The 14,377-nt window shown below is 45.5% G+C and overlaps 1 protein-coding gene across 1 annotated transcript; it reads right to left on the bottom strand.

Annotated features, from left to right (window-relative positions):
• Positions 1–453: 453 nt before the first annotated feature.
• Positions 454–12,254, bottom strand: AQP11 (aquaporin 11). Its single transcript, XM_065729930.1, has 4 exons — positions 12,203–12,254; positions 11,193–11,849; positions 6,016–6,132; positions 454–1,383 (listed from the first exon to the last, which is right to left on the bottom strand). The coding sequence occupies exons 1-4, from the start codon at positions 12,252–12,254 to the stop codon at positions 1,313–1,315; spliced, it is 897 nt and encodes a 298-aa protein (XP_065586002.1). The 3' UTR covers positions 454–1,312.
• Between the last annotated feature and the right edge of the window lie 2,123 nt (positions 12,255–14,377).

Genomic DNA, 14,377 nt, shown 5'->3' with positions numbered 1-14,377 from the left:
ACCAACTAAAGCAAGGAAAAAATGTTATTGCCAAGAAGTATGAAAGGAAATGAAGCTACTTCTCAAACTCTTGAAAAAAGACAGCTGACAACAGTAGCTGCTCAGGACTTGGTTTACAATTACAGTGCAAAAACCTCATCTGATTCCTTCTGCTCCCCTTTGTTCACCACATTCAAAGCATGAAAATAAATCCCTGCAGCAAATACAAATGGAGTAGAGAAGCCTAGTGCTGGGCTCTCTGTAAAACCTGCTGACCACTTTGCTCGCAAAACTTCTCGATTTAAATTCATAATGTGTGTTTTGATGCATTGCTTACAGAACTGAAACATCCAGGAGAAGCCTCACACTGGAATGGAGCTTGGCACGACTGGTGCTCTTCAGCTACAGCAGATATGTTTGTGCCCATCTGGGGGGTTGCTTTCCTGGCTTTTAGCTCTTCTATTTATCTTGCTGTACTGCAAATGCATTTATTTCAAGAAAAAACATCTGCTCAGGGTTGTATAACATCAAGGATGCAACAAATTGCACGTGATTCATCCCTACACAATGTATCTGTTTCAGTGTGTGCAGAAGACAATCTGGGATAAAGTATTTTTTTCCTTAAAATGCACTTATAGCTGAGTGTGTCTAAGAACTTGCTGCTTTATTATTGCCCTTCCCAATCAAGGCAAACATTGAATAGGCTGCAGTGAGACAGGGTGGGCCAGAACCTTCCCGAAAGGAAAGGAAGGGTTACTTACCTGCACTTTACTATTAAAACACTGCTGCTCCTGCAGGTTTGTGCTTTTCTGTAGGTCACCTCTGGGACAGAGCTGTGCCGACTTCTAGGCAGCAGAAGACAAATCAGCTTTTTTTCCTCTCAGCAGCATGTGGCAAGTAAGAGATTGCTGAGGTCACTATAGAGGGAAATCTTCAGTTTTGTGTCTGCAGCTGCTGTCTACAGGAAGAAATCCAATAAAATCAAACCCCGAAAGGTCTGGCATTTATCTAAAATTAAGTTTTATATGCCACCGTAATTCAGGTCAGCAAATGGCACTTATGGCTAAAGTGACAAAGTTTCAATGTTCTAACAGTCTTTCACATTCATATGGCTTAACTGACAATGTTGGCAGGCATTCTCCACATCTGATCTAGTGTTACAAAGGAAGCTTTTGAATACAAAGCTGTTAAGTGAAATTTCAATACATGAAATCTGAAAATACAACTGAAAAGAGGCGTGGAAGTCCATGTCAGTGCTTTTTCTGAAAGCCTCATTTCATCTGTAGGTGGCTGCAGGTTAACCTCCTTGAAACATTTCTTCTATGCAGTCCTACTACAATACAGATTTTAATGTCTTCTGGTGTCCGAGAAAGGATTTCCATACAAAAGCCACAAGTATTGTACCTGAAAAGACAAAATACAAAACCAGCATTTATTTAAATGTATTTTGAGAAGGACAGTTATTCACAGTTGTTTTTAACTGATGTTGAGAATAAATGATGTTGATTTGAGCATCCAGCAAATAATAAGGGTTGCTGCAGAACGGAATTCTCAGCTGAAAGGGCAAAAGACAGTCAACAGTTTCTGCAAACTGAAACTTATTTGCAAAGAAAGCTTCAATCTGACATGCCAGTGGTCCTTAGGAGCTGACAGTGCAGTATTTCTTGGGTTAATAACCCAAAGATGGAACAGTTTGACCAAGTGAAGCCGAAGTGTGCATTTCCCCATTTCCAGATCAGTAAGGATACACAAATAGCCCAATCTCAGCAGATAGGTTAAGGCTGAGTCTATGGGCACTACACACAGACACAGGATAGTGTGGATCGATCGGTTTGTTCGTTAAGGTCACAATGAAGGGTTTATTCTGAAGCTGAAAGATGGTAAAAGTTAAGAGATTCTAAGTTCAGGAGAAAGCCACCTAAATACAGAAAACCAGATGGACTACTCTGCTTCTCTTGAAAAAATCAGTGTGTTCTGATTTAGAAAAGATGGTGATTCTCATTAAGAGTATTCCTCTCCCGTGGCTTCTATTTTATTTTCCTTAGAAACGCTCAGTGGACTTACTGGTAACCTCCCACTAAGTGCAGGGCGGTTGTTTAGGCTGTGTCAGGTCAGCATGGCTTTGTTCAGAAAAACTCCAAGGTTGTTTGGATGTTGCTGCACACTTCTGAAGGCTTTCCTAAAGTCTTAACCAAACCTCCCAAGCCACTGCTTGCCGATACTGAGAAGAGTTAATCTGTTATCTTTGTGACTACTCTTCGAACAACTTTTGTCTGGTATTATATGAGCTTTTCATTTCACCTTTGTCAGGCTAAGTCAGTTCAGTTCAGTTCCCTCAGCACCCCCTTGGTGACCAGGTACCCCAGGACCTTTGCTATTCTGGTGGTCTTCCATGGGATCCTTTCTGAATTGGGGGATTTCAGCTCCGACATGTTCTAGTCTTGAGTAGAGGGAGGTCGTAATATCCCACTTCTCCAAATCATGTAGTCTGTCTTACTTGCAGATAAACAATTGTGCCCTTTATAAATCTGTGCTGACTCTGTCTTAGTTCCAGCAAACTCATATTTCAGTTGAGCTTTGACCTTCCTGATTCTGTTCCAAAGTGCCTCTGCAAAGCTTGTGTACACTTCTTTTGCTGCCTATCCCTGTTTCTACACCTTATCTGCTCTCCTTTGCTCAGGGAGAGGCTTCTTGTCACCAGGGAAACGTTTCCTGTCAAGATGTGCAGGCTAACTGCATGACGGATGGTTCCTGCACATTTGCATGTTACTTTGTGGCAGGGAATTCTACCTAGCAGTTCCCTAACTAAGCACAGTTTGGTTCTGAAGTCCAAACTGCTCCGTTTACCTTTCCAGTCTTCCTCTGAACCCTGAACTCTTGTAAGGTCTGCAGCCCACGCGGTTGCGTTCACCACCAGTTCTTCCCAATTTATGAGCAAAATCACTCACTGGCCCATTTGTTTTTGAATTAAGACTTCAAAGTCCACTTCCTGGACTGCACTCACACAAATGCATGAGTTTTGCTCTCTCAGGTGATGCCTCTATAGCTGAAAACCCCCTGGGAGTACAGGAATCATGGAGGAGACTTCTGCTAGCTGTTTGCTGAAAGCTTCCTTTATTCGGCCAGATGGTCTGCAACAGTCCTCCACCAAAATATCCCAATATTACTTCCCCTCTAATCTAGATCCAGCAGCTCTCAGACAGGCACATCACTGGTCTTGCACTGGCTTCTTTCCCCAAGGTCAAGGAACTCAGTAACGCAGAGCACAGCTCACTCTTTCCCTTCCCTGCCCATGAATCATAGAAACACCAAGGTTGGAAGAGACCTCCATCATCCAGTCCAACTGTCCACCCACTATTTCCCCACAAAACCACATCCCTTAGTACACCACCACCTAAATGTTTCTTGAACACAATGAAATGCACTCCAGCTATGCATGCTGCTCCACCAAGTCTTCCAAGTCCCTGAGGTGCTCAATGTGTCACCACAGATGGACTTGAAATTCTTGTTTCCTCACTTGAACTGTACATTTAAGCGTTCTGAACCTGATGGAAACTCAAATATCCTCTTCTCAGAGCAGAAAGGTGAGAGTTTTACTTGTACCCTTGCTTACCTCCCCCATTTACATCTACTCTGGAGTGATTTTTGTGGCATTTGTTTTCTAACGGTGAGAAAAATCGTTTTCTTTTGAAGAACAGCACTAATCTTTCTGGTAAAACTGATCCAAAGGAGGATCAGTGACCATTTATCTTATAGTGTTAGAAATCTAGCAGGGTAAGCTGGCACCTGTCCAGGAAAGAGAGCCCTATTTTACTGCTTTCACGTCCAATATCTTGTCACCAACCCTTCCTGCCATCTCCCTGGTACTGAAAGAAAAGCATCAGCTCAGTCACAATCGTCACTAATGGTGCAACCATGCCTGGACAACTGGCATGAATTCCACTGGCAGTGAAACAGCAGCTGTCTTTGTTCCACCAGAACATTTATGTTCACGGTAGCTATTCTAAGTTGTATTTGCTGACATCTATATTCACTACACTTGTTAGCTGCTCTAACGCTACTGAGGAATCACCTTCACTGAAACTTCAGTGAAAATGCTTTGAAAAATGAGTTCTTGACTCACAGTTGTGAGGTTATATTCACAAGAGACTCAATGACACCGGTCCATTTGCTTATCCCACTACAAATCTTCAGTTTCCTCCGCTTCTTGTGAAAATGAAAACCTCCCTCTTGTTCCAAGTGTACTTTCTACAAAAACTGTTTTAAAAAGGCACTTCAGAGCTGGCTTGTTGCTAGCTCTGGGTAACCATTATATACTGAATGGTCTCTCCTGGTCATCGTGGTATTTGATATGCCCATAAATGAGAAAGGATTACACTCTGCACAACCAGATGGAAGTTCTGTGGCATGCTACTCCGTGTTTCTGCACACGTAGCTACTGCAGCACATCAGTAACAGTCACCCCACAGAATTTCCTAAACAGCAACAAAGTAATTGAACCATCTAAGATGCTGATACTGGGAGAAGTGAGACCTCAAATGAGCATATGACAGTGACTCTGTGGTAAGTCTGGGATTATCTACAGATGTGGATTCTGACAGTCGTCCTTACAGCTACATTTAAACTATCCCTTCCCTCATCAGCTTCTTTTACCATTTGTATTAGAGATTCTTTTAGCAAGGATTTTCTTGTGCCAATACATCATTTTCCTAGATACCTCATCATTTAGTCCAGTTCTGGAAAAATTATTTATATTATTTTCTTATTTTCAATATGTGCCAGTGAAATGTCATTTCAAGTTAGGTCAAATGCCTCACATCTAACATTTCATGCTAGAGTTGTAGATTTGTACTCAAGTATTAATTCAGTTTTGAAACAGATCTCTTTACTTCCACCTCAGGCACCCTAACATTCTTGGTTTGCAAAGTAAGGTCCATGTAGCCATGAATATCCATGTTTAATAATGAGATGTTCATATTGCTGATAGACTACTGTGCTCTTTGGGTGATCCACAGCCCTGACATCTGTAACAAACTGTTCTACTGCAGCCATGGCACTGCACAACAAATGCTCTGTCCCCAGGACTCACATCCTTACAGCTACTTGGCCTGGAGCTCCTTCCCCTGGTAAACTAGAGACAGCACATGACATTTTCTGTATGCATTCTCTGTATGTTGCTGATGGTAAGCTGCTGTTCCGGAATCTTCTGCTAGGAACTAGGTGATGTTCATCAGCTTTGCCTAAGACTCATTAGCTATATTAACTCCAACAGCTGTTGTCAAGCTTTCCTGTTTCAATGTGCAACTTCAAGAGCTTAAAGTTTAACAAAAGTGCATTTTAGTTAAGACTTAATTAAATGATTCCTTCTCCATTTTTGAAAGTCAACTCAAGAGAACATGCACGAAGAAGGAACAAAAGTTATTTGTTACAACTGAAGCCTGCTGCAATGATTTCTGTTCATGTTTCACTACTCACCTTGTTTTCAGTACCACAGTTGCCCCTTCAAATAGGATTAACAGTCATGAAAGAACTTGGGATTAGCTGACTGCCTCTTTATATACTCTCTAAGAAGAAAGCTCAAGCTTTGGAGGGGGAGACTGTAAGCAATAAACAGCATGAAGCATTTTCATCTGTACCAGAGGAACCAGAATTTTAGTTAGAAAAGATCCAGGTAATCATGGGTATTCCTTATTCTTAAGCTAAGAACAGAATGTTTCTAACAGTGACTGGGGGGGAAACATACAATGGGAAACGTAAAGCTTGGACATGATCAAGGTGAAAAAGATTTGACATTCCATAGGAATAACTGAGATAGCATATTGCCCTAATACAGTTTATCTTCTTCATTTTTTTTTCAATTTAATCATCCTTGTGTTCCTGTATACAAAGACAGAAACTGAATGCTGAACAATTTGGCTCTCTTGAGCTTTATCAGGCTAAGAATTATGTCCAGGCAGCCTCTTCTCCTTTTTAATAGTCTTCTGAACCATGTACTAAGTAACACTTTCTCAAATAAATGAAGTGTTAAGAACTTACCTAAGCACGGTGCTATCCAATATACTAGTGAGTAAGTAAAAAATCTGTCATAGAAACAATTTGGATGCAGTGAAAAAGCCAACGCTGGGTTAAATATTGCTCCTGTAAGATTTCCACCTGAAACAAAACAGGAACAACATGAAGTCATACAATCACTCGTAATATTTATTCTAAATGAAATACTGAACCACGTGTGCACAGTACTACAAGAAATGCATACCCTGCAATAAAATTCATCAGCAGAAACTGTTTGAGCAGGTAAACTCTTCTGCACAGTATTTTCTGTACATATGTTGAACTGATTCAGGAGGCAAAGCATCTCTCCTTCCCTCTGACTCCAGGTATAAATGAAGTTGCTTCAACTTCACTTACTAACTGCCCCACATCTGCTTCATCACTCTCATCCTACACAGTAGTACATAACTGTTCTGTTTAGTTTCTTAGAACTTGTTCTTGATTTTCCCAGGCCTAATAAAGCAGCATGAGCTTTGACATTGCTCTCTGCACAAGCACTGTGTTGCTGTAACCCTCATTTGTCAGGAAAGTTTCACTGAGGTCTCTGTCATTCTCTTCTGTATTTCTCCCTCTGTGCACTCCCCAGTGTTTCTTTGGCCATTATGACAGTTCAAAAAGGTTTTAGGAAGAAATGTTGAACTAAAAACGTCACGCATGTCACTTGAACCTGGGTACATGACACACAGAAGCACCTCAGCAATTTCAGACTTCACTGCAATATGGCCTGTATATTAAAAAAGAACCCAAAAGGGGGATTTTGTCTTCCACTACTGAAATATTTTCTCCAAGTATATACCCAGATCTCCTTTACCAACATGTATATGGCCTGCATGTTCAGCTTCTGAGTCGTTCCTTAATATTCAAAGGCATCATCTTCTCTTTCTCCTATATAACAACAAACACTCCAATCTGGAGATTCAGGGGGTTTGTTTTGGTCTGATATGCACTATGATAAAAATTTCCTGCAAGACAAAATGGAAAAAAATCCCACAAAACCCACAAATATTTTGAACTGAGAAAGTAGAAATCGAAAGGAAGAGCTGATAACTTCCAAAATACTACAGAATCCAATGTTATTTGTTGGGTAAAGCTGTATGATATGCCTGAGTAACTTTCACGTGTACCCAGTGACATGCAAACAACTTTCTTATTTCCATCAATTTAACTCAGTCTCTTGTGAAAGAAAAAAAAATCAGAAAGACATTTCCATGTTTTGAAGCCCTTCACGTGTATCAATTTAGATGGGTATAAGCCATAGAAATATGGCTATACTGTAACATTTTATCCAAAGCAAAGATGACATAGAGCAAAAGATACTCCTTCTTACAGTCCCTTTTTAGACAGCAGTCATCCATACAGCTTTTAGACACACAGTAGAAGATAAATCATGCATGGAAATGTGATACAAAATGTACGAGATTTGTTTTGTGACATTTCTGATTCATTCCTGACTGCAGTGTACAAATCCTCAGGGCACAATTGGTGTAAAAAGAAACCACGAGCACAGAGGTTTTTTTCTAAGTTTAATGTGCCTTTCAGAGTTCCTAGATAAACTGCTGCATCTTTCCAACCAGAGTCTTGAGCAGTCATTATTCATATAATATTCTAAACTAACGGATGTTTTCTGGAAGGAAGAATGGGGGTTGGGACCAGTTTGCCTAAATCAGTGCTGGCTGCCTAGCCCTTTGGTGCTGGGTGAGTAAGAAGGATCCATTCCTCTTAAAGAAGCACTCCACTCCTTTATGAACAGTTAATGGAGAGAAGCAGAAGATTTCCTAAGAATGATCCAGCCCAGCTAAGTTAAGCATCTGCCTTCGAATCATGGGTACCAGAGGCTGGCGTGATGCAGGCCTCGTTTACAAGGTGCTCCTTCATTCTTAACACTGCACCTCCAACTGGGGAAAAGAATCCTCCCATAGCAGAGCTGGGGTGAACATATCACCCCGTGGTGGCAACAGTTGTCAATGCAAAGCACAAAGCCCTATATCTGGCACAGAAATATACAGAGATGGTATGCTGTATCTAACCTGGAAAAGGAAAAAAGCAGCACCTGTGAGCTGTAATGATGCACGGCCCACTTAGAGCATCATGCAGATGAGAGAAGTGGAGATGGTGGCTGGGGCCACACAGAGTTGCACAGAGCGCACCATGCAGGCTGTGGATGTCTCCTAGGTGCTCTGCTATTGCTGCTGCTGCTGCAGCTCAGGAGAGCACAGCACTCAGGATGGGGTCAGGGGGAGGATGCCACCTCAGTTCCCTTTTGGACCTGAGCGCACAGCAAAGAGCACAAACCCTAGGAAGCCTGGAGCAGTGAGCAAGTGTTTTACAGTAGCCTTCAGTGTAGATTTTAAAATAGTGGGAAGGAAAACACCCAGGGCACAGCAGATCTGGTATTTCCTAGAAATAAATCTCTGCAGATGGACTGCACTGGATAATCAGCCCTCTCCTGCAAGAGAAAGAGAGGAAGCCAGCCTGGCCTAGCACACTGGGCACGGGTTCTCTGTGTGAGCTCACTAAGAGAAAGCTGTGTGGCAAATATTATTTTACAAGAATACTTGCTCAGCAGCAAAGGAATGTTAAGAATCAGGAATCCAGCTTTCCATGCCTGGAGAAGAAGAAGTACAGTCCTGGGCTACACTCTCACCTGCCACTTCAGGAATATTCTCAGTGTGCTAACACGCAGTTATGTTTTGCTTCTACATTCAAAAAGTAATTTTAGAAAGTAGTTCAAGTTGCTAATTAGTGAAATCCTCCACGGGGTTTTAAACTTTTAGATATTAGCTAATTTCAGCTAAGTGTAATGAGTAAGGCTTCTTTTTTTTTTTTTTTTCCCCATGAATACATCTGAAAATTCTACCATGCTTTTCATCCTACTCTATTATTTCAACCTTTGGGCCAAGAAGTCGGTGATGCTGCAGACCATCAGCATAGGAAAGTGATCTCCCCTCACAGATTGCTCATTTCCTAAGTGAGCTGGGGGTCCTGCTGGACAGACACGAGCCAGCAGTGTGTGCTTGTAGCCTGACAGCCAATGGTCCCCTGGGCTGCATCAACAAAGGGGTGGCAGTGGGCAAGGAGGGAACTGTCCCCCTCTGCTGTGCTGCCATGAGGCCCCATCTGGAGCACTGCGCCCGGGCCTGGGAAGCCAGCCAGTACAGGAGGGATGAGGGGATGCTGGAGTGGGACCAGAGGAAGGCTGTGAAGATGCTCAAAGGGCTCAAGCACCTGTCCTGTGAAGAAAGGCTGAGAGAGCAGAGGGGGTTCAGCTTGCAGAAGAGAAGGCTCCAGGGAAAATTCACTGCAGCCCTCCAGTACTAGAAGGGAGCTCGTAAGCAGGAGGTGGACTGATTTTTTACATGGCCTGATAGTGACAGGGCAAAGGGAAATGGCTTTAAACTAAACATTAGGTTAAATGTAAGGTGGAAATTCTTTACTCAGAGGGTGGAGAGGCCCTGGCACAGCTGCCCAGAGAGCTGTGGGTGCCCCATCCCAGGAGGCTCCCAAGGCTACGCCAGAGGGGGCCCTGGGCAGCCTGAGCTGCTGGGGGACCACCAGCCCACAGCAGGAGTTGGAATGGGGTGGGCTTTAAGGTCTCCTCCAACCCAAGCCATTCCATGATTCTATGACTTCCTCTGTGCAGGCTGTAATCAAAGACAGTGTGAGGAACCACAACCACCTCTGTCTCACCTCCGCATTCCCCAAAGCACAGCATCTCCTTCCCAGACTTCCCTGGTAACGCAGTCCCAAGCAACCAGTGACACAATTCTGGCATCTCACTGGGGAGAACATAAAGACCACTGACACCACAGCAGTTCCCTCCCCTAATCCACAGTGCAAGGGACAATCCCAGCTCCGGGAGGTGACACAGAGGCAAAAGTAAGGACAGGGACACAGAGGGCATTGCAGGGACGTGAGATTTGCAGGTGCTACGACAGTCCAGGCAATGTATGTAGTTTCACAAGTACTTTGGACTGTGCACACATTCCACAAATAACTGATCCTGCTTCCAAAGTTTTTTTAACAGTTAACCACTGCACCGTATGAATTATGCATTATTCTAATGCAGAACCTCTATTCTGCAGGTCTACACACTCAGCATCTTTCCCTGATGCAGTCTGGTGCTTTCCTGCAATGCCTCTTCAAAATCTGAGCTATGTGGTGCACATGGAATCCTCAGACTGTCTAACATCAGGTTACAAAACAAACCTTCACTGAGATATTTCAACAAGGGCTAAGAGTTTTACAGAGCACTATTCACTTGTGGATTAGATGCTTTCCATACACAACTCATTTCATTCTTAACACATGCCACAGGACCTAACCAGACAAACTTGATATATAAACTTCAGATGAACTTAGTATTTGTAGGACCACTTCATAGAACCACAGAACTGTTTGAGTTGGAAGGGGCCAGTAAAGGCTGCCTAGTCCAACTTCCCTGCAATGATCAGGAGGAGTAAGTACAGCTCAGAGCCCTGTTCAGTTTGACAATGAACATCTCCAAGAACACCCACCACCTCTCTGGGCAACCTGTGCCAGTGCTTCACTACCCTTACTTTTCCTCATATCCAATCTAAATCTCCACTCTTTTAGCTTGAAACCATTTCCCCTTGTCTTATCATTACAGACCCTGCTCAAGAGTCTGTTCCTTCTTTCTTACATCTTCCCTTTACATACTGGAAGGCTGCTCTCAGATCACCTCGCAGCCTTCTCTTCTCCAGGCTGCACAGCCCCAGCTCTCTCAGCCTGTCCTCACACGAGAGGTGTTCCTTCCCTCTGATCACTTTTGTAGCCCTCCTCTGGATGTGCTTCAAAATCTTTCCTGTACTGAGGACCCCACATCTGCATGCATGCAGCACTTCAGGTGAGGTCTCAGAGTGCAGAGCAGAGGCGCAGGATCACTCCCTCGCCCTGTGGCCACGTTGCTTCAGTTGCAGCCCAGGACAAGGTTGGCTGCCTGGGCTATGAGGACACACTGCTGGCTGATGTCCAGCTGCCATCCATCAGCACCCCAAGTCCATTTCTGTGACGCTTCTTTTTTTTTTTCCAGTTGAAGAAAATGACTTTTGCATCTTGATTTCCTGCTTTAACAGAGGAGCTGGACTAGATGAACAGCCCCTTTGATTTCACGATTGTGAAAACAGCAAAAAAAAAGGACTCACCTGCAAACACCAGCATGGTGATGAGGAGAGCAACCACATGGACTCTGTAGCTGGGCTTAATGTTCTCCACTTGCAGGATGGTCAGCTGGAAAACGACGGAGAACAGCAGCTCTATGCAGAACGCCTGCACCACCGTTGTCTGCATGGGGTTGCCACAGCCCTGAGCGAGCGCTCCCGAATGGGATTCCACCATCTCCAACCTCCAGACAAAGTGCATAAAGACCCTGGCCAACACGGCAGCGGCGAACTGCGCACCGATCTTCATCCCCCCAACCCTGACTGAGCTCCGGCCGCCCCACAGGGGCTGCAGGGTGCCACAGGGGTTGCACGTGCTGCCGGGCAGCGTCAGGCCATGCAGGACGGTGAAGCCATAGGTGAGCGTGAGGGCGGCGTGCGGCCTGGGCTCCGTGTTGCCCAGCAGGCCGAGCTCGTTGGTGCAGGCACACACCTGGAAGGTGCTCAGCAGCTCCAGGACGAATGAGCAAAGGCGAGGGCGGGCGTGCAGGCGGTGGCGAGCCAAGCTCCTGCACAGGCCCACGGCCACCACCACGGCCGCCATCAGCCCCAGCGACGTCCAGATGCCGCCCGCAGCCATGGCCGCGGTCCCACTCGCTGAGCGACTGCAAAGGGGAGTTTGCTCCGCTTCAGCCCCACTGCCTGTGGGGAGAAAGGAAGAAAGAGGGGTGGGAAACGGACACGTTTGACCTCGCAAGGTAGGAGGCGGCTTCTTTCCCCACCTGCTCACGGCTGCGAGGTCTTTTTGCCCTCAGCTCGGCTCAGCCTGACAGGGCAGCGGGCAAGGGGAGCCCCGTCCCCTCGGCGGTGCGGGAAGGAGGGCCTCCCTCCCCCTCAGGAAGGTCTCTCCCTTCAGTCTGTGAGGAGAGAGGAGAGAAAGGCAGGACACCCCTTCAGACAGAGAGAAGAAGAGACGAGCCGATCCCTCTCGCAGCCGCTATGGGAGAGTGTAGAAATCACAGCGTAACCCCGCACCGCACAGCGGGGCGAGAAACGCCCGCCCCCCCTCTCAGCGGGGCGGCCGCGGACAGCAGCGGTGCTGCGCATGCGCGAAGCCGGCTCCGCGGCTTAGGTGGGGGGGGGGGTGGAGATTTGCGGGGTGCTTTCCCGCTGGCGCTGAGGTGATGGCTGTGCCCGCCGCTCCCTCTTGCACAAGTTCGGGCGTAGCCGCCCCACGGAGCGTGTGTGTGGGGAATAAAGCTGACGGCTGAGCCCGGGAGATGGCTTTTAAAAGTGTTTCCCTGAGGGCAGGTGTAGGTTATAGGTCCGCTGCCTGTGGGGAGGAGCAGCTCTGGCAGCGCCTGGAGGAGGCTGGGGGCAGTCCTCGGGGTGCTGCAGTGGGAGTAGCGCTAAAAATAGGGTTTGTCCTCATGCTGCAAGAGGGCTTTTTGTAAGGGAGGCCCCGAAGGACCTCAGGTGGCTCGGAGGAGTTGAGATTTCCTCTTTTAGGATGTGCTCGTGTGTCACGCATCTAGGAATCGTGATGTAGATGAGGTTGCTTTTAATTAAGGGGACCTTTTTCACAGCGTGGATGGAGTAGAAGTGCTTTAAATGGAGCACAGTGAGTCCGCAGATGAACCCAAGCTGCATCCAAAGCAAGAGAGATGATCCTACCCATCTACTCTGAGATCTCACCTGGAGTACTGTGTCCAGATGTGCTGTCCTCAGTACAGGAGAGACATGGACCTGCTGGAGTGCGTCCACAGAAGGGCCACAAAACTGATGGAAAGGGATGGAAAACCTATGAGGACGGGCTGAGAGAGCTGGGGCTGTGCAGCCTGGGGAAGAGAAGGCTGCGAGGTGATCTGAGAGCAGCCCTTCAGCATCTAAAGATGGGCTGTAAGAAAGAAGGAGCAGAATCTTGAGCAGGGTCTGCGGTGATAACACAAAGGGAAATTGTTTCAAACTAAAATAGAGGAGATTTAGATGGGATATGAGGAGAAGGGGTTTTATTATAAGGTTGATGAAGCACTGGAGTTGTTTGCCTCCAGGTGGTGGATGCCTCCATTCTTGGCAACGTTGGTAGTCAGGTAGGACCGGGCTCTGAGCACCCTGATATAACTGTAGATGTTTGTGTTTATTGCAGGGGAGTCAGACTAGATGACCTTTGAGAGTTCCTTCCAAGTCAAACGACTCTATGACCTCCAAAGAGAAGCAGGTGTGGAGTGCTATCACGATCCAGTATTTTTTTGCCACGAGGTGGAACAAAGATCGACTCTCCCCCCACCTCACAGGAATCGTTTTTGACCAAGACCTGCACAAATTAATTCTTGCAGGTAAGCAGTGCACAGATACGTTGCTTCCCAGCAACAAAAGCAAACCTTTGCTTTTAGCTGAAGGTCAGTCTACCATAAAGGTGAAAGCTGCAAAACACAGAATCATTTCTTACGTAGGGTGTGACCTGGTGTGACCTGTGATTCTTGCTTTCTGAAATGTTGGGCTGTTGAGACATCTCATGCTAAGAGGTTTGGATAGACAAGTATTTAGAAGGATTGCCTTCCAAGATGATCATTTGGCTATGAGAAATAGGGATGTTTTAAAGCATAGGGGTGAAAGTCTCTGCAACAGCTGAGCAGTGATAACGTAAAGAAGGGAAAGGAATAAATGGTCGAGTGGTTAATGTTTGGCTTTTATTATTTGTCCAAGATTAGGCATGAAGAAGTGTGAGGCAAGGCAGGAGACATAACAACTGCAATAAGGCCTGAGTCCTGAAGCACTTTTATGAAAAAGCAATTGCCTTTCTCAGTAGTGGCTTTCTGTGCTCTACAACTGTAGTAGAGGGGAAAAAAATCTGTTATATCCACGGTTTTGGAAGAAACTGAGCAATGCTACATTAGAATTATGGATTGTAATAATAAAGTGACTGTTTGGTAGATGGCAGCTGTAGCTTTAGGAAACAAGCTAATAATTGAAAGAATTCTTATTAACTCTCAAGGCTTAAAATGTGATTGTGCTACAAATACTGAGCAATCTCAGCACCTGAAATCCACGTACTTTCACAGCCTGTATCGAAACATCTCCCTGCAGCTTTGAAGTGCCTCTTTCCTTATGCTTCAGACACACTTCTGGGAGAAGTTCTGTGCAGGATTAGAGACACCTGATTTTCTTCAGCTTTATGTGCAACGTCAGTAATCACTGTATTCGTTCCAACTTCTGTTTCCTACGGATGT

The sequence above is a fragment of the Cyrtonyx montezumae genome, unplaced genomic scaffold, assembly GCF_038088225.1.
Source record: "Cyrtonyx montezumae isolate F1298 unplaced genomic scaffold, pur_monq_1.0 scaffold_12, whole genome shotgun sequence".
NCBI classification, from domain to species: Eukaryota; Metazoa; Chordata; class Aves; order Galliformes; family Odontophoridae; genus Cyrtonyx; species Cyrtonyx montezumae.
The sequence above is the reverse complement of the archived record's forward strand: the minus strand, read 5'-3'. Positions and strand labels throughout refer to the sequence as shown.

Coding starts and splice junctions, on each gene's coding strand:
- AQP11 (XM_065729930.1), bottom strand. CDS start 12,254: ATGCGCAGCACCGCTGCTGTCCGCGGCCGCCCCGCTGAGAGGGGGGGC. Junction 6,133..11,192: donor CACCATGCTGGTGTTTGCAG/GTGAGTCCTTTT, acceptor GTTTTGTTTCAG/GTGGAAATCTTACAGGAGCA. Junction 1,384..6,015: donor TTGGATAGCACCGTGCTTAG/GTAAGTTCTTAA, acceptor TTGTCTTTTCAG/GTACAATACTTGTGGCTTTT.